Source organism: Nicotiana attenuata, chromosome 2 (genome assembly GCF_001879085.1).
Source record: "Nicotiana attenuata strain UT chromosome 2, NIATTr2, whole genome shotgun sequence".
Taxonomy (NCBI): Eukaryota; Viridiplantae; Streptophyta; class Magnoliopsida; order Solanales; family Solanaceae; genus Nicotiana; species Nicotiana attenuata.
In genome coordinates, this window is record NC_031990.1 from 43,613,945 (window position 1) to 43,641,425 (window position 27,481).

The window sequence follows — 27,481 nt, forward strand, 5'->3', positions numbered from 1 at the left end:
GTACCCTATTGTCATATGAGATACATCAGAAATTTACCTTGTTGCAAATTCTCTCATGGTAGTCATCCTCTCCATCACCTTCACTCTAATCTCATCAGTATTAACTTCACTAGATCTTAATTTACTACTCTTTCATTCATTTTAGCCTGTCTAGCAACAACAACTTCAGGTTCTAGATCACTTGTCTCTCCAAGAATATCCTCATCACCACTATATAATGACTCATCTGTATCATCGTCGTCATCACAAATAGCCTCATAATCACCATCCTCACTCTTAGAACTTCCCTCATCACCCTCAATATCAGTTGCTAAATGAAAGTTGTAGAACTCACCTTCATCTTCACTAGACTCTTCTGTATCCTCTTCTATATCAGCAGCCCTCTCTTTACCCTTCCCATGAGTGTTATCACCCCTATTTATATCATTGTTAAGTGAGTGTGTTGCCCTAGCATTAACATCACTTGTTTGCCCATATGGCATTTCATTAAAGCCACATGGTTGAACATCAATGGGTCCACATTTATACCGCCACTACTCGACATTTCATCTAGGTCCAAATCAACACATGGTGTATTAATTGTGTGACATAGATACACATCAATAAAATTCACATCCTTAAGGTCTTTACACAAAGCTAACACATCAGCATCATATTTCAGAAATCAAAATTCTCCTTTTTTGATAATTTTACATGCATATTTATCTACTGTTAAGTGTCACATATCCTTAACACAATCATTAAAACGAATTACATGCAATTCATCAATGTCAGCCTGAAGAATAACTGGCCAAATTTGCCATTTACATACCTCATAAATAGGTCAGCCACTAACCACCTTAGATGATGAAACTGTAATTTCACATATACACCCATTGAAACCTATACAATAAAAAGGCCAAGTCAGATACACTTTAACCCTAAAAAGTCATAAACTTAATTATAGTGGGAGACAAGAATATTTTGATATGCAAAAGCCCTAATTTTTTAACCCTAAATACCAGATCAGTAATGAAAAGGACAAAATCCCTAAAGTAAAGTTAAGATTCGACTGTTTCCCCCAAAAATCCTAATAAATCCCAAATAACAACAAATATTTTGTGCATGCAGACAAAAAATAGCTCTGACTATCACACATTGTTTCATAAGAAATTAGATGACAAAAGAGAAAACGACATCAAAAAAGTGAAAATTCCTAAAGTAAAGTGAAGATTCGATTGTTTTCCCCAAAAACCCTAATTTAAAATCCCAAATCCCAAATAATTTATGGATGCAGACAAAATATAGCTAACTATCACACATTATTTCATAAGAAAACATATGACAAGAGAAAGCGACATCAAAAGAGACAAACTAACTTTCAGATCGTATAACGTGACTGGGCACAGACCAAACGAATAATGGTGAGTGATTATGATTGATTTTGGAAGGGGGTGACTGATTTTTCGGGCAATTACTAACCTAGGTTTAATATGGGAGGGTTGGTTAGAGAGAGGTAAAAGACGAACTAAGTGTCTTTTGGTCGGTCTATTGAATAGGGGGGGGGGGGGGCGTATCAGTTGGGTTTTGTTTTCGCGCCCTTGACGTGTAACAAATTCATTGGTCATTTGTTGACTGGATGGACACGTTTGGGTATATGTAATACACACGCGTAGGCTCAATGGTCAGGTGTGTTTATTAGTTAAGGGAATCATGAGTTCGAGTATTTAAATCTACCAAGATTAAAGTTCATGTATCAGCTTTTAAAAGCCCCATAAGTTTAAGTGGCTAGGAAGCCATTACGCCAAAAATAGTCACATTTACAACTCATAATTGAAAAATGATTTCAAAAGTAATTGAAATTTAGCTACTTTTTGTCGTAAAGATTAAATCTAAATAAAAACACCCTTAAAATTCGGAAAAATTCAAGGCTAGAGTTCGAATTTTTTTACATGTGATTGAGTTCCAACATAAAGCTGGAAGTTATATGCAGGAGCTCCATATTCCCGCATATTATGTCGTAACTTTACGTATGCTGAAAGTTTATACTCAGGAGTTCCATAATCTCGCATATTATGCTCGAACTTACGTGTTCAACAAAATAATGGCTATTTTTTAATGACTTTACAACTACTGACTATTTTTCAATTATAAATCCGAAGACTGGCTAGCCCGTCCTATTTTCACTCAAAAACTGGATAGGGTAACTCTATGTTATCCAACAAAAATATCTTGCTGCAAATATTTTGTTACTTTTCTCATTTCGTATTATCTTTTCTGTGCTATATGAGGGAAATATCCACAGCTTGCTTAAAGCTGCTAACTTTCTTATCTCCTGGCCAAAATTTCCCTCCATAGACAAGAAAGAAGAAAATGAGCATCTCAATATACACACCAATTTCTCCCAAAAACCAATTACTTTTGAAACCAAATCAGAATTCCCTTCCTGTTCTTCCAAGGTGCATTTCAATTGCTAGAAGAAGAAGAAGTACCACGAGAGCCCTGCTTTCACATACCAAAGAAGCAGTCTTGAAAGAATTTCATGAGAAAAGAGCCCTTAAGGTATTACCTTTTTAACTAATAACCCACTTTTCCATTTGTTTCTAATATCACAATCATGCAAAAAAGAAAATCCCATAAAGAAAAAGAGTGAGCTTTATCTTGTTCTTTTTAGGTATTGCACTTCTAAAATGAGTTCCTTTTATTTTATTACAACTTCATTGGGTTTTTAGTTACTTGAACTAGACCAATTTTGAGAGGATAGTGTTGGGGAGAAGGAGAGTGTTCAGTGAGGCGGATTAGGATTTTCAGTACATAGGTGCACTACTAAAAAAAGAGGAGAAAATGTATTAAGTAGAAATTGATCCCTACTCCTCTCGGTAAATAACTCAATTTTTAACCAAGTGCACCATTCAACGTTCTTGTAGCATGGACAATTTTAGAAAATATGTACATAAAATATCTAATTTTGAGAGACCATAGGTTCACGTGCCCCATAATCTCCCCTATATATCCGCCCCTGGTTTCGTCATGGTAAAATTACTAATGATACATTGCTGTACTGCTTCAGATTATTGCAGGATTGCAGAATCTAGACAAAGAGAATGTGGCTTCTGTTGTTACTGCTGCAGATAAGGTTTGGTCTTATCTAATGCTTTAGAATTGCTTTTTTGGAGGAAAAAACTGGCTCGTGTTCTTGTCAGCATTCAGCAGTTATTTGTACTTTGTTCTTTTTCGTTTAATGACTAAAACATGTTACTGAAATTTCCACCAGATGAATGTTAAGTTGAATATTCTTCATTGTGCATAAAATTTATAGTACATTCATATTTTAAAGCACTCTTATTAAGGATTGACTAGGAGTTGCAATTGTTCAGATAGTTGGATTCACTGTTCTGGTAATGGATATCATAGTATGTTGTTAGTGTACTTTTAGTTTTAGAAATTTCATTAAATGTAGTAAGACTAACTCTTTGATCCTGCTTACAGGGGGGAGCAACCCATGTAGACATAGCTTGTGATCCTGAGCTGGTCAAGCTTGCCATAAGCTTGACTAACCTTCCGGTAAATTTTTTTTGTTTAAATTCGTTTAATCTTTCCTTTAGCCCTGCATTGTGCAGAATACCCTTGATGAAATCTTAACTTTAACATAAACAACTGATCTATTGTTTCAACCTTTCTTGTGAATTTGTTCTTAGGCAACATTAAAATGATCGGACGACTTTTCTGGCCTAAATTAGGTTCTTTTTTGTAAAAATATTCAAGCCAAATGTGCCTTAAGCTTTATCTTCTATTAGCTAATTGCAATCTCCAGTCTCTCTTCTTATCTCTGAACATTCCGGTTGAATCATGTATATTTTTTGGTCCTTCGTTGCTTCAACAAATCATATACCATCTGAGGAAAATATCAATTTGACCTGCATCTTCTTTATACAGAGTATTTTGAGCTCATCACCACCATTTTAGGCATTTACATCCTCAGCCACTATCTGATTTTAGTTGTACGGATCAGTTTGTTTAATATATGAATCAGTACTAAAAACGTGAAGGCTATCTCAAGTACTATAAGCGTAAATATCTATCAGCTTAAATCTGGTGTCAAATACTTGCAGGTTTGTGTTTCTTCTGTGGATCCCACAGCATTTCCAGCTGCTGTCGAAGCAGGAGCCTTAATGGTATGACTTTTTCTCATAATTGTTTCAATTCAGTTCATAGACACCATAAGCTAGGATACTAAACAGTTCAGCACCACGATTACATAACCTCAAGTTCTGCTTCATTGAGATGAATAAGTTCCTTTTTGTAGCTCATCATAAAGAAAAAGTTTTCTGGTGCAGGTCGAGATCGGAAACTATGACTCGTTCTATGAGAAGGGATTGGTATTCTCTCCTGAGCAGGTAAGGAGAATTACCTTGCAGTGGATTGAGTCATAATGTCAAATTGAGCCAAAATAAATAAATAAATTTGTAATGATTTGATTGATTACTCGGACTTGCCTGGACAAAAGGGCAATCCAGCTTTAGCCTAATTCTATTTTTTTCCTGGTATTCCAACTTAAATACACGAAAACCAGCTCTATCCAAATGCATATTAGTTGTGAATCTTTGTCAATGATGTCCACTACTTCTTATTCTGCTGATAATGCTTTCCAGATTCTGAAACTTACGAAGGAGACAAAGAGGATACTTCCATCAATGACATTGTCAGTCACTGTGCCTCACACACTAAGCCTTCCCGATCAGGTTTGGAAAAGCACTTTTCTATATGACATGTTAAGTTCAAATCAAAGAAACTTCACTTTCTTACAAATATTCATCGCATTTTCACCAGGTCAAGCTGGCAGAGCTGTTAGAACAAGAAGGTGTTGACATTATCCAAACAGAAGGAGGAAAATGCTCTACTCCATCAAACGCCGGTGTCCTTGGTTTAATCGAAAAGGTAAACTGGCACGTTTGCAGTCTAGTACTAATAGAGATTTAACTTACCCGCTGAATATGTGGATGCTGTGCAATCACCTTGATTGATGTCAACTAAAAGTGAAAAATCCTAGTGCATGCCATAAATGGTATAAGCTTCGAATTAGAAACAAAATGCAAGAAAACACTGTGCTGAAGAAGAAATGAAGAAACATAGTAAGAAAAAAGGCAAGCAATTGAGAAGCTGCTTATTGATTTGCAGTATTAACTCATCTAATTGTCATTCATTTTGATATTATTCATTTATATAGGCAACACCAACACTAGCAGCTGCTTACTCAATTTCAAGGGCAGTGAATATCCCTGTCATGTGTTCATCTGGATTGAGCGCAGTCACAGCACCAATGGCGATCACAGCTGGAGCTGCTGGCGTGGTATGCCTTACACTATTTATAATCTGAGGAGATTTTTTTTCCATATTAGAATTGGTTTGAAATTGTAGCAAGATTAATTTTAAGGCATCTCAGCCAAATCACTGAAACTTGTGTTTGATGTTAAATACAGGGCGTTGGCTCGGCCATCAACAAGCTCAACGATCAGGTGGCAATGATCGCAGAAGTCAAATCCATAGCTCATTCATTAGGATTATCAACTAAGACACATAATTTGTTTGAGGGGAGCAGTTTGAGACTGTAATCCAATCCAATGTAGTAGGGCAAGACCTGAAGCAGTTAGATGAAATTAATAAGGATTTTCTAGCTTTAATTTCTTCTTTTTCCTCTCAATGTCATTTTACATGAGTATATCGTTGTACTTAACAAAATAATTAAATTAGTCCTACTTTAACACTTCCCAGTATAAATTTCCTTTCTAGTAAGTATTATCTCCAAAAATGAAAATAACAGGATATGACCATTATCTTTCTCTAATAGATACATGTTTTAACGATCTTTTTACCTGACAATAGTATAAAATCAAATAGAAATTAAAATGAAGAAAGTACTATAATCTTGCCTCAAGTGAATTTTGTGTCTAGTTTAATTAGCATCTATCCAAGAAGTTAAGCAACAACAACTTTTCCCAACACATAAATGGAATCTAAAGGACAGCAAATAGATAACCTGAATTAGATAAGACTTTATCAGTGTAAAATGAGTTTGCTGAATTGGTTTGATTAGGTAAGACAGAAAGTAGAGGTAAAATTTACTACTTGCTTTGCAGATGCATGTGGAATTTTCAGATGGGTGTTTGGTTGGAAAAATAAGGCAATCCAATGCAGGTATTCAATGGATATAGAGTTGTCAATATGGGCCAGGCCAGGTTAGTCCAGCCCAGCCCACATGGGCTTTAGCAATTGACGGGCTGGGCTAGCCCACTATTTTGATGGGCCTTATAATGGTTAGCCCACCCCAGACCTATGTGGGCCGCTGGCCCCCACGGGCTGGCTCATCATTTTTTAAAATATTATTTTATATTTTTTTTTCTTTAAGTACTAACCTAAAAAAGATAACTATTTAAAAGTTAAAAAATATTTTATTGAAAATATTTTCATAAAACTTAATAACTTTTTTATATTGTTCCAATATATCACAATAAACACTAAAAAAGTAAAAGACAGGACTATATTTCATTCACTAAAAGTCAAAAACTCAAAACAAACTATTCAAGAGAATGTCCACGATGCTTATGGGATATCCAACACATCATCTTTATCAAACACATTTGAATCCGCTTGAGATAAGGTTGTATTAATATCTTCACTTTCATCTTCATCTACCATTCATGTGCAATATTAATTAGTTAAATAGTAAGAATAATTAAATTTTAATAATATTTAAATTCTCATAAAAAAATATTACCAGTTTGAGTTTGGAAAAAGTCGTGCAATCAATTTCGAGTAGTAACAAGTGTTTGGACATTTTCATGATGTACGAAACTTCTCTACTTGGTAAGAACACGCCCACCAATGCTAAATGATGGTTCCGATGCTACAATATTATATACTTTTTATATTTTATATATTTCAAAATATATTTTTATTAGGCTCACGGGCTGGCCCATCCAAGTCTCAGTCAAGCCTCACGGGTTACGGGCTTACTCGGGCTGCGCTTGAAAGTCTCATTTTTAAGTGGGCTCCAAAAATTCTAGTCCAACCTTACTAATTACGGGTTGGGTTGAGCTGGCCCAAAGGGCCAAGCCTATATTGACGAGAAATTTTCATAAAGCACTATCTTTTAGTGGTAATTAGCTATTTATAGATACCATTTGCTATATTACGGATTGTAGATACGTTTTCTGTTGTTATAAGATGTATTTGATGTATTTAAGCTACCGTATTCATGAATACAATAGCAAAAGTCTGCGCGAAACATGGGGCAACAGCTGGATAGACGAATGTATGTGGGTGTATGTGACAGTATTCGACTGTATGCCGTAACGTAAACTGCACAATTCCAGGTCTATTCAGATTTTTTTAACAGAAAGTAAATAAATTAACATAATAGACTCCTAATATAACTCAACTAACCCAATTACATCACCCATAATCATTTTTTTACGCGAATAATCTAATTTTTTTTCCTAAAACGTTATATACATCAAAACATAGCATTCGCCGATAGTCTGTTTCTTCCCTTTTCTTTTCTTTTTTTTGTTTCGTGTGTGCTTCTGTGTTTAACAAATAAAACAGAGAATTGATACATTCATATACAGAAATCGGTCAACCAATGATACATGTTGGCTTTTTTTCGCGAATATATTATTCATTTATTTAGTTGGTGTATTAAATCTGAATACATAATTACAATACGACTATTATATTAATTCATGATCTCTGAATACAGATATGAATAAAATCTGAATACATAGTTGGTATATGATCTCTGAATATTAAATATATGTATTCGAATACATCTGAATACAGATGAATATAATCTGTTATATACATACGATATGATTGTATTGTAAAAAGATGTAATATTTCATTCATCAGAACTGATTCTTTTTTCTGAATACATATAAATACAACTAAATACAAAATGACTTTTGTATCAGGGATTGTGTATGATCTCTTAATATTAAATACATGTATTCAAATACTCATGAATACATATTAATACAATATGTTGAATACATATGAATACAACTTGGGCTTCTTTCGGTTTGTCATTGTGTAATTTAGTTCTTCTCTCTGAAGCTGTAGTTGCTGATACACCTGCAAAATTCGACTCCGCTTGAGTGATTTCCAAAGAGAAAGAGGGCCGATCGAAATTGAGTAGTTTGGTGGGTATACCTCTGATTACCATCTTGTGTGACGTTGAATCCGACATTGGAGAAAAAAACGATAGCTTTCTGTTGAGTAAACAATAACAATGGTTATTATTTCAGAAGCAAACAAAAATCTATATCCAAATCTAAGAAGCTAAATACTTGTATCAAAATCTAAGAAGCTAAATACTTACCACAAGAACTTGTATCAGAAAATAAAACCGAGATTTTAGAGAGAAATTAACTGGGGAGTGAGAATGAGGGAGACCTAGGCAATGTGGGTGGGAGAAGAAGTCTGAATCGTGGTTTTGTGGGAGAAGAGAGTAAAGTGTATCAAGAGAGAGAGAGAACGTGGTTTGTGAATTTTAACGTGATTATGTGAGAGAAAATTTGAAAAAGGAGAGAGAAATTAATAATTAGCCTATATGGTGGCTTAAGGGTAGGATGTAACCATAATTAGATATTTTACTATAAAGGGTAAAATATAGCTATATAATATAATTTTTTAAAATGATATTTATTTAAAATAAATAGAGTATTAAGCTTTTCTACAGGGTATAAAAATTCCTATATTGACCGCTCTAAATGGATAGCCTTACAAATGCTTTCTGCCTAACTCAGTTGTTGGTCACTTCAGCTCTTCCTTTACCCTTCATGTCCTTAATTAATGGCTTCAATAGGTTTCACAACACCTAGCATAAATCGAATTTGATTGAACAAATTAAATTTTAGATTACATTCAATCTTATATTGTACCATTAATATATTGGTAAGTTCATTGAGTTTTGGGTTTCATGTGGAATACTTATTTCCATTAATTATAATTCATGTGTTCAACAGGCTATTAATTGAAGCAAGAATTAGGTACTTCTATTTACACATAATTTGAATGGTATTTCAACTCATTGACCAACAACAACAAAAAACTGTTAAAATAGCACGGGCTAGCCAGTTTTCGGACTGGTCATTCAAAAATAGCCAGTATTTGCAAAGTCACTGAAAAATAGCCACTATTTTGCTGCAACAGGGACCGGTCCAGCATAATATACTGGAGATCGGTGCAACTGTGTATGAACTTCTAGCATATTATGCTGGAACTCCAACACGCAAAAAGTTCCAGCATAATATACTAGAGATTGGAGCACTTGTGTATGAACTTCCAGCATATTATACTGGACCGGTATATTATACTGGAACTCTAGTATATTATGCTGGAGTTCCAGTATACTTATGCTGGAACTCCCTTATAATATGATGGAGTTCCAGTATACTTATGCTGGAACTCCAGTATATTATGCTGGAGTATTTTCCGGATTTTAAACAGTGTTTTCGTTCAAATTTATCTTTACATAAAAAGGGGCTAAATTTCGATTACTTTTGAAACTATGGCTATTTTTGAGTGACCACTTGTAAATCTGGCTATTTTGGAATTTCTCCCCAGAAAACTCTGCGTAATTCACAAGTATGGTCTGGATAGTGTATACGCATATATTACCCATATTTTGTGAAGATAGGGAGACTGTTTCTGATAGACTCTCGGCTCAAGGACAGAAGAAAAGAAGCAATAACAACAAGCATTAACAACAAGAAGATAAGATGATAAGATAACCGAAGCGAAAGAAATAAAATATAATAATAGTAATTTGAGAATAGGAAAATATGAAACTAATACTATTGGTATAAGAAAGAGATACACTCGACTACTTACTAATTTTCTACCCAATTCTCGACCTGTATACCCTCTTACCAAAGATCATGTCCTCGATGAACTGAAACGCCAACTCATTGACCCTTGTCTCGAATAACTAATTTGTTAAATATTAAATAGGGAAAATGCATAAGTACCCCCCTCCCCCCGACCTATGGCCGGATTTTCAACTACACACTTTATTTCCCCTGAACTATTTTGAATGGAATTAGTATCACCTGAAATCCCACTACCACATTTGTGTTTGGTGGTGAAATACACGCGCCTGACACGTGTATTTCCGACTAAAATCTATTTTTCTTGTTTTTTTTTTCATCAACTTCTTTTTCCAACTCACTTTTTGTATTTTTTAAAAAAATTTCCCCCTTTTCACACATCCCGCCTTCTTCCATCCCCCAGCCCACAAGTGAAGCAGCCAAATTTTTTTGGTTGAAGAAGTAGATCGAAAAACGGTGAGCTCCTAGAAAATTTTCTGGTAATCAACAATCAACAACCAAATTCTTCTTCCTTGTTCTATCTTTTTATGTAAATTCGATTAATTGAAAAAATAGGACCCCCTCCCCCAACTCACTACTTGAAGCAGTGAAAGGCTGAAGGCCCCAATCGGGAAACGGCGAGCATGGCGCGAATATTTTTTGCAACTAACAATCAAAACCCTTCTTCTTGTCCAGTCTTTTGTAGGCTTCTTCTAGGTTTAATCAAAAATTGAGCTTAGGACGAGATTTTTCCATTCCTTTATGCGAGAAGCAATTGCAATTAAAAGTTTAAAAGTAATAAAATCTGGTGAGTGAAAAGATTAGAAATAACAGTAATCCTCTATAAAGTGTAGCAAAATATGGAGAGGAAAGAATAAAATCTTCAGCTCGATCTCGCCGGAAAATATGGAGAATGCCGGAGCTAATTTCCAGTCAATCTATAAGTAACAAAACATGAGGAAACAAAAAGGAAAAGAAAAGGAAAAACAAGATAAAAGAGAAAACAGAAAATAGTATATTTTATAAAAATAAAATTCCAGCATTCTCTCTCTTTCTCACTCTCCCAAGGAGGGTGACTGATGTGTGGCTATAATTTATGGTTTAGCACATTATTCGCGTTGCTTTTTTATATGCTTTAATGATAAAGTACACCTTATTTGCGTGTAATAGGGTCCAATTTATGTGTAGGTGAATTGGAGATGAAAGTAGAAGAAAAAGGAGACCTACAAGTCGAAAGCGTGCGCGAGAGCAGTGAATGAGAGAACTTGGAGACGCCAGGCTTGAAGCTGGCGTTAGGAAGGGGAAACAAGGCAAAGGCCAGGCTTGAAGCTGACGTTAGGCTGGCAACGCCAGGATAAAGCCAAGCAAAACCAGGCGTTAGGCTGGCGATGCCAGGCCTGAAGCCAGGTTCACCAGGCGTTAGGTTGGCGACGCCAGGCCTGGGCCCAGGTCCAGTCCGAGTTTTGAAGACTTAATTCGTTTTCCGGCTTGACTAGGATTTGACATACACGTTTAGGTCTTGTCCTAAACATATAAATAGACCAAAAATGCCACTTTAAAATACTTTTGCAACCGGAGGCAATGATAGCTCGTGGAACACTATTTGGGAGTTAGAATCATTGATTTCTACATCCCTTTATCCTTACTTTGTAATTTAATTATCCAAATTATTTTGGATATTGTTACTATGAGTATGAGTAGCTAACTCCTAATCTAGGCTTTTGATGGAACCTATTGCAGGATAATTTTAATGTTACGTTAATATAGATTTGTTATAGTATTCTCTCTATTTGTTCAACTATATGCTTATTGTTGTTGATTGAAGGGCCCTCAATTAACTGTTCCTATTTAGTATGTATTACTCGGGAGAGAGTGCATATTTAGGTAGTTGTTGAACAGTATCACTCCTAACGTAAATGAGGGATCAATACGAAGGGCTTAAATGTGGGATTAGGGGTAACGAAATGTTGGTGCGATCTAAGTAAGTTGTACTTAAGGCTAGCTAGCGTAATTCGGGAGAATATGTCTAGTATATTGTTGTAATTACTCGGAGAGAGTTATGGCAGTCAGAGTGCTCATGATCGATAGAGAAGACTTAGGCAAATTTATAGAAAACGTAGCGGAAAGGATTCTAGCAATAGGGGAAATCAGAACCTTAGATCATTCCAATTCTTGTCTACAACCCGTTCGTAGTTAGTTCTTATTTATTGCATTTTTATTACGTAATATTTAGTTAGTAAACATCCAATTTATTACTTATATTTATGAAGGTTGAATACGTGAATTTGTGTGAGTCCAATAGCAGTGTTTGATAGGTTAATTCCCTGTGGGATTCGACTCCGGACTTGTTAACCGGAATATATTTGCAACGACCGCTTTGTCCTTTTTATAAGGCATAGTTGGGCGTGATCAAATTTTGGCACCGTTACTGGGGAATTAACGGTGTTATTAATTACAGCTAAAAGAAGTGCTAAAATTCTTAGTGTTGTCAATTTTCTCCAATTCAAACTAAATACACTGAAATTCTAACGTTTGTAGTCTTGGGTGTTACAGGTGCATGCCTAGAAACTCCTCAAGAACGGGTGAATTGTTCGAAGCATTATCAGATCCTGAGAAAGTTTTCAAGGCATTGAATCGTGCAAACAAGAGCAAACAGCAACAGAACTCAATTGAACAAATCGAACCGGACATGGGAGACAAAGTAAACAACAGGAACAATGGGAATGGCCCGAACAATCAGGGTGTGGTGCCTCTTGTGCCAGAAGCAGCATTGTACGATTGGGCATAACCCACCGTCGACAATCTAGCAATCGCAATTGCAGTCCCTCAGATACAAGCAGAATCATTTTAAATCACAAATAACATGCTACATTTGTCGTAGAACAAGAGAGTGTTCTCAGGGTCATATGTTGAAGATCCTCAGCAGCATCTGAAGAATTTCCTGTCGTTATGTGTCACTCAAAGGCAACCTAATGTGACACCGGAAGCAATAAGGCTGTTGTTGTTTCCATTCTCGGTGATGGGAGAGGCTCGGACTTGGCTTAATTCACTCCCCATAAACTCCATCACTACTTGGGATATTTTAGTCAAGCAATTTGTGAACAAGTTCTACCCACCCAATAAGATTGCTCAACAAATTGATGAGATATTGAGTTTGGCAGAAACCAATAGAAACATTACAAGAAACGTGGGAGAGGTTCAAAGGTATGCTGGTTAGGTGCCCACATCATGGCATTCCGGAGCAGATATTGGGGCAGAGGTTTTACATGGGATTGGCAGACAGTTTAACCAATGTTGATGCTTCAGCAGGTTGAGCATTCTTGAGCAAACCATTCAGAGAAAGCATGATTCTACTTGACAAGATGGCGCAAAACTCAGGATGGACGACAAGAGACTCTCCAATCACTCCTGTAGTTCACTTAGTGGCTTCAGACCCAACTAACTCCATAGCTGAAAATATGGTCACTCTAGTGACACAAATGAGTATCCTCACCAAAAAGATAGATGAATCAGGCCAGAAGCAGCAGGTACACATAGTAGATGCAACTAATGGGGGTTTATGTACACCATGCATTAACCAACCATATGTTTGCTCGTGCAGTGCGGAAGGTAACAACCAGTAATATCAAGAAAATATGAACTATGTAGCCAACTATGGGGGACAGAAGCAAGGTGGTCAGAATTGGGGTCAGCAGAATCAACAATATAGATCAGTTCAACAACAGTACAACAACAACAACAATCTTGGAGCTATGCGACCACAGGGTCAATTGGTGCCTTACCAAAGGCAACAGGGTCATAACCAGCAAAATCAGCAGCTGGATTATCAACAACCTCAACAACAACAAATTGTGAGACAAGATGATGGGTTTATAAACTTGAGGGAATGCTGAATAACAACAACAGAATGCTGCAATAACTGATAGGGACCACTGGAAAATTAACTGAGAGAGTAGACTTACATGAATCAGCGATAAAGGGTATTGAGGTTCAATTAGGACAGATTTCGATGGCTTTAAATAATCGTCCCCAAGGGACATTACCCGCAGACACACAAATCAATCCAAAAGAGCAAGGCCCGAAACAGCTTATGGCAGTGAGTCTACGAAATGGTAGAGACCTAGATCTAGAGCAAGAAATTGCTCGTAAAAGCCGACCTACTGTGACACTGGTTCCAGTACCCATTGAGATAGATGATTCAGCAGGGTTAACTGAGGTGACGGTACAAAATGCACAAGAGAACACCAACAAAGAAAAAGAGGTTGCAAAGGAGACTGAGGTAACACATGAAACGACAGAAGAAGCAGTGCATAAGAAAGAAAAAAATCAAATTACAGAGAAGAAGCAACCTCCAGCACCATTCCCATAGAGATTGGCCAAGTACCAGAAAGATGAGCAATATAAGAAATTCTTGGAGATGTTGAAGCAAATTCAGGTAAACATTTCATTGATTGACGCCTTAAAGGAAATGCCTGGTTATGCAAAAATAATGAAGGACATGATGTCTCGTAAGTTCGACTTTCAAGACTTGGCCACGGTTACACTTACTCAGACATGTAGTGTTATTATGACGAGACTCATAGCAGAGAAGTTATCTGACCTAGTGTCACGACCCAATTCCCGAACCCGGTCGTGATGGCGCCTCTCGCGAAGACAAGGCCAGCCAGAACGAACGAAACACCTCCTTTAAACAATTAATTAACATAAATAGAACTAAAACATGTTTAAGATAGCCATAATTACGGAAACAATGATAATAACAAGGAAAACCATCCCGACACAGCCCAAACCGGGGTGTCACAAGTCATGAGCATCTATCAGAGTATAATTACAACTACAAGGCCTAAAATATACAAAAGAGAACTGATAAACATAAGGAAGAAATGCGGTGCTGTGAACGCTAGCAGTCACCTCGCTAAACTCCGATAAACTTAGCCTCCGTTCAACTCAAACCCGCTACCGGGTGAACAAATACCTGCATCTGCACACGAGATGCAGGGAGTAAAGTGAGTACTCCAACTCAGTGAGTAATAACAATAAATAATGGCTGAAAGCATGAAAACACATAAATGCACAAGGCAATTCTATATCAGGCAGTAAATTACTTAAAGCAGTAAAACCGTAAAGAATCAAATGAAATCTCCTTTTAAAAACAGGTAAATCAGGTAAAACAACAAGTAGATAGTGAGTAGTAATCTGCCCCTCGGGCCCAGTATCAATCGCTCAGAACAGTATCAGCCCCTCGGGCTCAGTATCAGTCACTCAGCACAGTATCAGCCCCTCGAGCTCACTCTCAGTTACTCAGCAATATTATCAGCTCCTCGGGCTCACTCTCAGATCATATGGGTACCCGCGCTCACTGTGGGTGTGCAGACTCCGGAGGGGCCCCTTACGGCCCAAGCGCTATATCAACATAAGGCCTGAAAGCCTTCTCACATCACACATAAGGCCTGAAAGCCTTCTCACATCACACTCGAGGCCTGAAAGCCTCCTCACATCACACTCGAGGCCTGAAAGCCTCCTCACATCACACTCGAGGCCTGAAAGCCTCCTCACATCACACTCGAGGCCTGAAAGCCTCCTCACATATGGCCCTCGGCTCAGTCCAGAAAACATCATAAGCCCCTCAGGCATCAATAAAATAGTAGTGCTCATCCCAAACAACAGTGGAAATATCATTTAAGTCTCAAAGTTCAACTAAAGCAGCTGAGTTTGTAAAACAGTATAATCAACAGGACTGAGTTCAAGTAGTATATCAAAATAGTGAGGAAACAGTAATAAAAATCCACGAAGGATTCAAGCAGTCGGCATGAAGCCCAAAATATGGCAATAGGCCCAAGTCATGTTGATAACAAATACATTTCAGTCAAATACGCGGTAAAAATATTAATCGGGAAGGACCAAGTCACAATCTCCAGTCGTAAACAACCCCGTGCTCGCCATTAAGCGCGTGTTTCACCTCAATACAGCACTATGTTGTGCAAATCCGGGGTTTCAAACCCTCAGGACATCATTTACTATCATTACTCACCTCGATCCGGTCCAAACTCTAGCCCGCGATGCCTCGCCCGCACGAATCGACCTCCGGATGCTCCAAATCTAGCCACAATCAGTACATAATCATTAAAATATGCTAAGGGAGCAAAACCCACTCGAAAATATCCAAGTTAACATCAAAATCCCGAAATTGCTCAAACCCGGCCCCCGGGACCACGCTTCAAAATTCGACGAAACTCACAAAATTCGACAACCATTCAACCACGAGTCCAACCATACCAAAATTACTAAATTCCGATAACAATTCGGCCTCCAAATCTTCAAATCTTATTTTCAAATCCCTAGGTCCAAATCCCCAATTTACACCTCAAAAACATGTAATCTAGTCGGATTATTCGATGATAATTCAATATATGGAGTAGAAATGATCACAAGTGACTTACCTCAAGATTTCCCATGATTTCTTGCTCAAAAATCGCCCCAAGCCGTGTTCTTTCACAAAAAAACGTTAAAATGAGCAAAAAAAACAGAACAACACTAATACACCCGAATCTGGTCGCTAAAAGCCAAATCTGGTCGCTAAAAGTGCCAAATCTGGTCGCTAAAAGGTGCACACCAGATCTGATGCACCAGCAATCTTTAATTTCACTAAAAAGGCTCTAACTCCATCATACAAACTCGGAATTCGATGATTCTTGTTCCTATGAGTCACAAAAAATAATACGAACATAGCCCTTTAATCGAAACTCAATTCGGAGCTCATTTGCTCAGTGTGATACCCATTTCGCTCGTTAAACAATTAACTCATGTTTCGCGTCAAAAACCCAATCGCGACTTGATGAAATTAAACCAAACTTTCCAGATCACTCCTATAATTCATTATCAAAATTCCGGAAGTCTCGAAATCAGATTTCGATCTCTAGAACTAAAAATGGACCTTTGGATCATTACATACTTATGCTCAAAACGGCAAAATCTTCCAAAAACTCCTCCAAAACTTATCCGAGCCTCATGGGACCCCGACCAAACATGCCAACACACCCCATAACATCATTCAAACTTGTTTCAACCTTTGGAACTCTCAAAACAACATCAAAACATCGAATCACCCTCGGATTCAAGCCTAAGAATTCCAAAACTTCCGAATTACTCTTTCGATCAAAAACCCGACCAAACAACGTCCGAATGACCTGAAATTTTGCACACACATCACAAATGACATAACGAAGCTATAGCAACTCTCGGAATTCCATTCCGCCCCTCGGATCAAAATCTCACCTATCAACCGGAATTCGCCAAATTACTAACTTCGCCAATTCAAGCCTAATTCTACACCGGACTTCCAAAACCAATTCCGATCACGCTCCTAAGTCACAAATCACCTAACGAAGCTAACCAAATCATAAAAACTCCGATTCGAGCTCATATACAAATAAGTCAACTCTTGGTCAAACCTTTCAACTTAAACTGTTCTTTCAAATTTTCCTGAAAACAAAACCAACGATCTACATTAGTCATAATACATAACACGGGGCAAGTCATGCCCGAAAGCTGGCGATCAAAGTGCAAAAGCTCAAAACGACCGGTGGGGTCGTTACACCTAGGGAGTTTCACAATCCCATGCACAATAGGCAACTATGTGTTTGCTAAGGCACTGTGTGATTTGGGGGCAAGCATAAACCCGATGCCCCTGGCTATCTACAAAAGGTTAGGCATTAGAAGAGCTAGACCCACGTCCATGTTACTACAGCCGACTGACCAGACAGTGAAGAGGCCCTCTGGTATTCTTGATGATGTATTAGTACAGGTTGGGAAGTTTGTGTTCCCAGCAGATTTTGTCATTCTTGACTGTCGGGTTGACGAGGAAATTCCCATAATTTTGGGAAGACCATTCTTGGTAACTGGGAGAGCTTTAATTGACTGTGAAGCTGGAGAGCTCAAAATGAGATTAAATGATGAAGAGATAACATTCAACATGCAGAAATCTATGCGGCGAGCCGGCGACCAAGTGAATTTGTTAACTGCTCTCTAATAGATGACAGGAAGATGAGACATTGAACACTAAAGACCCTCTAGCAGCCTGTCTCATGAACTTAGATGAAGCAAATGGAGAGGACTTGGCGGAGTGGGTACTTGCTCTTGAAGGCCAAGATTTTTGGAGAAGGGAGCTCGAATTTGAGCCTTTGCACTTAGAGGAAAGAAAAACTCCTCCAGCTAAGCCATCGATAGAAGAGCCGCCAAAGTTGGAACTGAAGCCACTACCACCTCATCTCAGGTATGTTTTCTTAAGACCTAACTCAATTTTACCTGTTATTATCTCATCTAGTTTGTTAGATGTGCAGGCAAAGTAGCTTTTGGAGGTACTGACGGAGTGCAAGACTGCAAATAGGTTGGACCATTGCATTAAGGGTATCAGCCCAACCTTCTGTATGCATAAGATATTACTGGAAGATGGGCACAAACCTTCTAGAGAACATCAAAGAAGGTTGAACCCCAACATGAAAGAAGTGGTGAAGGAAGAAGTGATTAAGTGGTTAGATGCGGGAATCATATTCCCCATCTCTGACAGCAACCGGGTCAGCCCAGTTCAGAGTGTGCCAAAAAAGGCGGTATGACGGTAGTGAAAAATGAGAAGAACGAATTGATCTCAACACGAACAATCACAGGTTGGTGAATCTGTATGGATTACAGAAAGTTGAACTTGGCTACCCGAAAAGACCATTTCCCTCTGCCATCCATTGATCAGATGCTAGATAGATTGGCAGAAAGGTCCCACTTCTGCTTTCTGGATGGGTACTCGGGGTATAATCAGATCTCTATTGCCCCGGAGGACAGAGAGAAGACATCGTTAACCTGCCCTTACGGAATCCATGCCTTTCGGAGAATGTCGTTTGGTCTATGTAATGCACCTACCACATTCCAAAGGTGCATGATGGCTATCTTCACAGATATGGTAGAGGAAATGATGGAGGTTTTCATGGATGACTTCTAAGTGGTGGGGAACTCGTTCGATGATTGCCTTATGAATTTGAGAAGAGTATTGAAGAGGTGTATCGAGACTAATCTGGTACTCAATTGAGAAAAGTGTCATTTCATGGTACAAGAAGGTATAGTCTTGGAGCACCTAGTGTCGAGTAAAGGCATTGAGGTAGATCGTGCAAAGGTTGATGTGATCGAAAAGCTTTCACCACCTACTTCCGTCAAAGCAATCAGAAGCTTCCTTGGGCACGCCGGTTTCTATAGGATATTTATAAATGATTTTTCCAAAATTGCTAACCCCTTGTGTAAATTTCTTGAAAAAGATCACCCTTTTGTGTTTTCTGATGACTGTAGGGTAGCGTTTGATGAATTGAAGAAGAGACTTGTAACAACACCTATCATAGTTGCCCCTGACTAGGAGCAACCATTTGAGATGATGTGTGATGCGAGTAACTATGCTGTGGGAGCAGTTCTTGGGCAACGAATAGACAAAGTCATGCACCCAATATACTACCAAGTAGAACTCTGAGTGGTGCCCAGCTAAATTGCACAGTGACCGAGAAGGAGATGCTAGCAGTGGTGTTCGCATTTGAAAATTCAGGTCATACCTGATAGGCTCGAAGGTAATTGTTTATAATGGCCATGCTGCTCTCAAGTACTTAATCGAGAAGAAGGAGTCAAAGCCACACCTGATTCGATAGGTGCTACTGCTGCAAGAATTTGACTTGGAAATCCGTGACCGAAAGGGAATGGAGAACCAAGTAGCTGATCACTTGTCTAGGCTGGAAGAGGCTGAGAAGAAGGTTGAGGTGGAAGAGATTGTGGAAACTTTCCCGGATGAACAACTATTATCCACGAGTCTTGAGGAAGCGCCATGGTATGCTGACATTGCAAACTACTTGGCGAGCATTATTGTTCCTTATGACCTTTCCTCTATCCAAAAGAAGAAGTTCTTTCGTGATTGTCGCATGTACTATTGGGATGAGCCTTATCTGTTCAGGATTTGTGTTGATAACATGATCCGGAGATGTATCCTCGAGATAAACCAATCTTCTGTTTTGCAGGCGTGTCATGCGTCACCATATGGTGGCCATTTCGGGGAAGCAAGGACAGCTGCAAAAGTCTTGGAGTCAGGTTTCTACTGGCTGACATTGTTCAAAGATGCTCACTTATGGGTGAAGGGATGTGATGAATGCCAACGAACCGGGAATATTTCCTGCTGACATGAGATGCCAATGAACCCAATTCGGGAGGTAGAAGTGTTTGATGTATGAGGAATAGATTTCATGGGGCCTTTCGTCAGCTCATATGGCAACAAGTACATACTCGTCGCTGTGGACTACGTGTCCAAATGGGTGGAGGCTTCAGCGCTCCCTACAAATGATGCAAAGGAGGTAATTGGTTTTTTGAGAAAGAACATATTCACCTGATTTGGCACTCCAAGGGCAATAATAATCAGTGACGGAGGCACTCACTTTTGTAATCGAGCCTTCGCAAATTTGTTAGAAAAGTATGATGTACGCCACAAGGTTGCCACCCTATATCATCCACAAACGAGTGGGCAAGTGGAAGTTTCGAACAGAGAGATAAAGAGTGTGTTGACAAAGACCGTGAATGCTACTAGAATGGATTGGGCGAGAAAGTTAGATGATGAACTATGGGCCTATCGAACCACTTTCAAAACTCTGATCGGCATGTCGTTGTACAAGTTGGTGTTTGTGAAGGCGTGTCACTTACCGATGGAGTTGGAGCATAGAGCTTTGTGGGCATTTAGGCAGTTGAATATCGATATAGAAGCTGCGGGAGCAAGTAGAGTCACGGAGTTGCACGAGCTCGATGAATTTCGACACCACGATTTTGAGAGAACAAGATTATACAAGGAGAATGAAGATGATACATGACAAAAATATTATTGAGCGGAGTTTTAAACCCGAAGATAGGGTATTGCTATACAAATCAAGACTGAAGTTATTTCCGGGAAAATTAATGTCAAGATGGTCAGGGCCATTTTGCGTGGTTGAAATTCATCCCACTGGTGTCGTAGAGATTGCTGCGAGAAATGACTCTCGCAAGTTCAGAGTCAATGAGCACGGATTAAAACATTATGTAGGCATGGACGAGGCAAAGGTAGTGTCAGTGACTCATACCTTAAATGTGCTTACCTGCGTCGTGCCGCGACGTTAAATCAGGTGCTTCATGGGAGGCAACCCAGTGGACTGTTGTATTCATCGTGCCACGACGTTAACTAAGGCGCTCGTTGGGAGGCAACCCAATTCATAGTTGATTTTTAGTGTAGTTAGAATTTTTCTTTTTGTTTCTAGGTACTAACAAGTTTGTAGGTGAGTTTGGGCAAGTCAAGCGGGGTTTCAGCGTCACTTGACGTACACCAGGCATTGGGGCCGGCGAAGCCAGGATAAAGCCAGGCAGAGCTGGCGTTTGGGCTGGCGACGCCTGGGTAACGCTAGGTACTGGGCTTAGCGACGCCAGGTAAGTTGTTTCGGCCCAATTAATTGTTCTTCTCTTATTTTAGTCGAATCCCCTCCCCTACACGCCCTAAACACTGAACACAATTAAAAAAAACCTAACCTCACTTAAACCAAACACACATTTGCTCATCAGCTTTGCTCTCAACCAAACACACTGCACGAATTGGCTCACCCACACACACTCACCAGCATATTTCCATAGTTGTCTCTCCCATCCCCATTGAATTCAAGCTTAGTCTTGCTATTCTGTCACACTCATCATAAATTCTCAGGCAACCCCCTCCCCTCAACAGCTTCAAAGGTATGATTTGATCTCTTTCCTTTGCAATTTCAAGTTGGGTACAGGTATACAATTACACACAAAAGTTGGTGGTTGTTCTTCATTGAAGTATTGTGTTTGTGTGCCCCAACCCCATGAACACTATAGGAATGGTGCTGCAATTGTGAAAACATGTGGTAGTACGGAACCCCCAAGCCTATTTGGGAGGATGAGGCAATCCCTCATTCCCATAAGAACTCTCATGGCAATAGTACTTGTTAATTTTTTGATATAATGCCTCAATGGCATTCCTTGTCCCCATTGGAGCCCGAGTATCCGGGATTAAGAGACTAGTGTTATGTAGTCGTGCACCACGTTAAAATCTTAAGTGTGGAGTGGCTCACGGGTATCCCATATGTTGTTGTTTGATTATAATATTAAGAAAATACGGGGTGAAGTCTGAGTAACCTCGGAAAGTTGGGCTAGATTATGTGTGTAGTGTGTAATGCAGTTTTATCTTACTACTTCTTATTTGTGTAGGAATGAAGATGCCTCCCAGAAAAGACACAAGCAAAGGAAAGGCCACTTCAACTGCCCCAGCTAAAGCAAAATCGACCCCCATACCTCCTCCAAAGAAGAGAAAAGGGGGAGAAACTACCTCCAGTCTGAGTGGAGCACAAGCCGTGGCAGCTGTAGTTGCCATGCGTCCACAACCCCAAGGCCAAAGGGAGTTTGGCATAAACAACATACCCCCGCATACGAAGGATTGATACAGGCGATGTAGGCCTAAACATGTCCATCCGGAAGGAGCTATCCAGGAACGCAGCGTGAAAGCAAAGTATCCGGCAATTTGGAGAAGCATCCAGGATTTGGGGTAAAGCTATGTTTTTAGGAATACAGGGGACATCAATCTCAACCTAGTCCAGCAACTCTATGCAGGGTCTGACATACAGGACACTGAGCAGTTGGTGCCAATTCGTGGACGAATGATAGATTTTTCAGCCAAGGCCGTATGCGACTTTTCAGGTGCGCCAAATGTTCCTGTGGAGCCATTGGACCAATTCATTTGCCGGCCTACATATAGAGAGCTGAGGGACACGCTCTGTGGTGTCGACTCTACGGCTGCATGGGTTCGGGATAAGGTAACAAACCGTCACAATAGGTTCCCTACGAAGAATAAGAAGGCAGAGGCTCAGGTGTGGCTTAAGCTGATAAACGCACTGCTCCTACCGTGCAATCATGACACGCTCGAGAGCCGTGAGATAACCTGTGTGCTATACTTCCTTATGACAGGGCAAAGGGTGAATGTGGGTTATCTGATCCGCTACCACATGTCATCAGTGAGAACGAGTAAGAAAATAGATCGAATGCCATTTCCTAATTTCTTGACACAATTCTTAAAGCACGAGCACTACTACAAAAAGGACCTTTAGCGGCAATTATTTAGTGGCAATAATGCAATTGCTGCTAATAAATTCTTTAAGCTGAAATATTAGCGGCACATGGTCATTAGCCACTAAACATATCCTTTTACCGACAATAAAAATAATTGCCACTAAAAAGTACTAATTAAAATCAATTTTTATTATTTTATCTTTCCCTCCACACCCCAAAAAATAATAATCTTTCCCTCCAATTTTTTTGGACAACAATGAATTATTCCCTCCAATTAGAAAATAAGAGGAAAACCTATTCCCTTGTTGAACAGGAATCGCGCCCAAAAACATCCAAAATTAATCGCGCCCAAACATCAGGATTAATCGAGAAAATAAGAAGAAAACCTATTCCCTTGTTGAACAGGAATCGCGCCCAAAAACATCGAAAATTAATCGCGCCCAAAAACATCAGGATTAATCGAACAGAGTCACGACTTTGCAAGCCTACTTCGATCAGATTTCGATCATCTTTTTCCCTTGTTGAACGGATGCAGAATCGCGCCAGATCCTACATCGAACAAGATTAACAAAGCCGCGACTCTGCTAGCCTACATCGATCAGGTCTAGATCAACTTTTTCCAGAAATAAATCCTCTTCTTCCCCAGGTATAACTTCTCTTCTTACCCAGCAAGTGCGATTTAAATTGAGTTGGTATTGGTGCTGCTCGATTATGCTCAATCTTCGTCGTCAATATTCTCCCTTTAATCCGTCTCCAACTTCTCTTTTTGTGTAGGTTCAAGATTGTTGCAGAAATTTATCATCTCCTTCAATTTCTTGTCTTTTTCGCAAAAAAAAAAATCTGCTTACCAGGTAAACATTTGTAATTTTTGATATCCAACTATTGTGTTTTGAGATTTGTGAAAGTATAGTTTTTCTGCATATGCTAAGTCGTTTGTGATAACGGGTTGCTGTTAAATTGATGTGCGATTGATTGAGTCTATTCCTCCTCTGTTCCTCACTCGGGCAGAAATAGTAGAGATGCTTATCATGCTTGATATACTCTTGGACAGAATATTAATATATCTTATTAGCTATAACTTAGCCATTTCCGAGTTTTTTCCCTAATGTAACTGAGGGAATCTAATTGATTTGGAAGGCTGTATAATTATTTGAGCGCTTTATAGATGTAATCTTGGGAAAGATGGTTAGTATCGAGACTTAGTGCCTTTTGATAATACTTGAATAGAAGACATTATAGAAAGCTAGTTATTCAGGGAAATTGCTACAAACTCTCACATACAAGCCAATATGTACAAATCTTCTGTATCCATTTGAATTTCATGTGAGGCTGTAGGTTTTCCCTTGGACAAAGTACTTTGCTTGAAATTTATTTGATGTTTGTAGATTTGTAATATTGCAATTTGCTATTGTGTTTTTGCATTTCCTTTAGCTATTTAGCTATGACCTGTGTAGTGACTGAAAAAAAATGAAAAATTCATCGTAGCTTGATCCGCTTGATGTAATTTGAGTATTCCTGTTTCTTCTCGGGAAAGTTATCCATATCCGTCTTTCATTAGGTACCTCTTCTGTGAATCAAATTTGATGTACTAACAAATGGTATTTCCTATTGTCTTTCAAGTCTTAATAGTATTATGTAATTGATTGATTAGATCTTCAGTATGTTACATCATTCCTCTCTTTTTTTCAATTTGGTGTCCTTATGTTTTCTGAAACTCCTACTCGTTAGGATGATGCGGAGAAGAACATGCTTCTTAAATCTCCTTGTTGAATGTTTGTCCTGACCTGAAAATGTTTCTACTTCTATTCAGTATCTGAAACCATTTTAGGTGATAATATGACTGTTGTTTCGAGGACTAGAATCCGTGATAATGGAAAACATTGTCGGGTGATTGTTTCCTTTAAAAGCAGGCTACTATTTGAGTTTTCTATTGTTTGATCAACTTCTGCAGTTTTCTTCCTTAGCTTCTTCTGTAAATTCTATTTGAATTAGTAATAGTTTGCCTATTTGAAAGTTACTATAGTGTTCCATTCATTCTAGTTGAAAGAGTAGAGTTATAGGATTCTAGCTGAATTCTACTTAATCTGATATCATTGGTTGCCTTGCATGATCGAAATATTGTCTATATAGTGTGCTGAAAATATAGAGTTTAGTGGTTTGGTGTATCACCTGAAGTGTGATGTTGCTGTTGTAGTGGACTGCATGGAGTATGCTTCTGCTGTCCAGCCATGAAACTTATAGAAAAATCTTGCTGTTGTCCTGTATTTGGATGTTTGTGTTGCTGTACAGTAGATTTATCCGCTTCAGAGACAGCTGCTGGACTGTTTCGACTATGCTGCTGCTGCCCAGATTTTAGTATTATTACATTTTGCATCATAGTACCACTTAAAATGGAAGGGCTGCAATATGTTGGTACTGGTGGTGAGCTGCAAAGTTTTGGTATTTGTGGTGAGCCTACTGAACGTGGAGCATTAGCAGCTTGTTTTTGCCCAGCATTTCGAACTTGCCCTTCTACTGCTACTGCTGTTTCAATATCTGTTCCTCCTACATGATCACTTGCAGTAGCATTGGCCTCCAAATTTGTAGGAGTTCTCTGACGAAATAGTGATGTGTTATTACCCACAATAGGTCGCCAATCTCCTGCAACTGTAACCCTAGGATCACAAGTTGTTCGATCAACTGTAGGAGTCAATGGAACAGTAGTTTTTCAAACACCAGCATTTAAATGCAAAACTCCAGCTGACTGCAATTTAACTCCACCAGCATTTCCAACCCTCAATTGAGCTGCTTGAGTAGCAGCAGCATCCTTTTCGTTTACCAAATTTTGAGGCTGTATAGTGTTACCAGTAGAGCCTCGAACAGCCTGCTCAAACCCAGCTGTTCCTCGATCTCCCTCTGCCAAATCATCCTCTAAATTACCTTCAACACCTTGCCCCTCAACATGCACATCAGAAGCATTCTTCACAGGTGCAAGTTTTGAATCTGCTGTTTTTTCTTCAGTAATCATAAAATTTGTTCCATCTTGTACATTCACTACAAATCTATCATTTACAGTATGAATCCCTGGTTTAGTTCGAACACCACCAGTATTACCAACCCTCAAATGTGCTGCTTGAACACCAACAGTAGCCTGATCGTCTACCAACTTTTGAGGCTGCATAAAATCTTCGATCACTACCTTAACACCTGCAGCATTTGTACCATCACCATTTGCATTCACAGCAGTAGTAACCTGCGGCAACTGTTTTTTTTTGTCTCTAGCTGCCAAAATGGAATCTTTAGCCAGTCACATCTTCTTCCTCATCTTGACCTTATTCTGCAGCAAAAAATGTATCATTAACCTTTCATCTGTAGCTGCAATAACCTCAATGAAGCCTGATGATGAACTCAATCACTCACAAGTACTTGATTCAGAAGGTGGAAAGTTCAAGTTAGGATCATTCTCTATCCCACAAACGGATAAAAATTATCTCGGAATATGGTATGCAGGTGATCCATAAGATAAAAAATTATGGATAGACAATCCGAATACACCTATATTGAACAACTCAGGATTGCTCACCATAGATTCTGGAAATTTTGTGCTTCAGGATGAAACTCGGAATAGTACTTTATGGCAGATTTGATATGTTTGCTTGTATGATATGCTCAAAAGGCTGATTTGATATGTTTGCTTGTATGATATGCATTTACAGATATACTAAAATACTTCATAGATAACACTATACATACTTTTGGGACATTAATGAAGCAGATTCTTGCAATTTTGCTTGTGTCCCTTTCTGGTTATGAACTTTTAGTTTCATAACCTCGCAAACTATTATCAGCTTTGTTGTTTGGCAACATTTACTTCCTATTGACATAGCTATTTTATAATTTCAGGTCATACAGTCTGATGTTCGATAATTTAATGGGTGGAAGATTTCAATATGACGAAGAGTTTCAGAGATTATTTGAAGATTGTTATTAGTTAAGATTAGTTATATAATGACATTAGCTATTTACTTCAAACAATATGAGTTATTTTTTAAGGTTTTGTGATATTAATATTTTGGATTAGTACTTCCTTTTGTTTGTTAAGATTTAACGAGATATACTATAGTTTTATGAATTAGTATCAATATGTTTTGTTATTTGCATTATTTTTTTCGTCGAATGTAGTAGCTATTATTAATGGTGGCTAAACTTACCGTTATAGCTTGTGAATTTTAGTGCTAATTTAACAGGATTAAGACGTTTATACAGGGATATTGTAACCATTATGTTGCTATTAAAGATGATTTTTAGCGGCAATTTAATTGACTTTACTATCCATTAAAATGGACGCTAAAGGGGCATACTAATACGTTTTTAGAAGAGATATTGTTGCCACTTTAATTGCCACAAAACAATTACCGCTAAAGGTATGGACTTTTAGCGACAAATATTTTGAATTTAGTGGCTATAAAAATGGACGTTAAAGGAGCATTATTAGTCGTTTTTAGAATGGGTTTAGGTCAGCCATAATAATTAGCCGCAAA

The 27,481-nt window shown here is 38.5% G+C and overlaps 1 protein-coding gene across 1 annotated transcript; it reads left to right on the top strand.

The window, feature by feature from the left end:
• Positions 2,273-5,753, top strand: LOC109208322 (uncharacterized protein ycf23-like). The gene is made up of 9 exons (XM_019371414.1): positions 2,273-2,541; positions 3,050-3,115; positions 3,469-3,543; positions 4,092-4,154; positions 4,317-4,376; positions 4,632-4,721; positions 4,810-4,917; positions 5,207-5,329; positions 5,460-5,753. The coding sequence occupies exons 1-9, from the start codon at positions 2,353-2,355 to the stop codon at positions 5,589-5,591; spliced, it is 906 nt and encodes a 301-aa protein (XP_019226959.1). The 5' UTR covers positions 2,273-2,352; the 3' UTR covers positions 5,592-5,753.

Excerpts from the sequence above, each read along its gene's own strand:
- LOC109208322 (XM_019371414.1), top strand. The coding sequence starts at position 2,353 with ATGAGCATCTCAATATACACACCAATTTCTCCCAAAAACCAATTACTT. Across the intron at positions 4,155-4,316 it reads TCGAAGCAGGAGCCTTAATG|GTCGAGATCGGAAACTATGA; the intron begins GTATGACTTTTT and ends TTTCTGGTGCAG. Across the intron at positions 5,330-5,459 it reads CAGCTGGAGCTGCTGGCGTG|GGCGTTGGCTCGGCCATCAA; the intron begins GTATGCCTTACA and ends TGTTAAATACAG.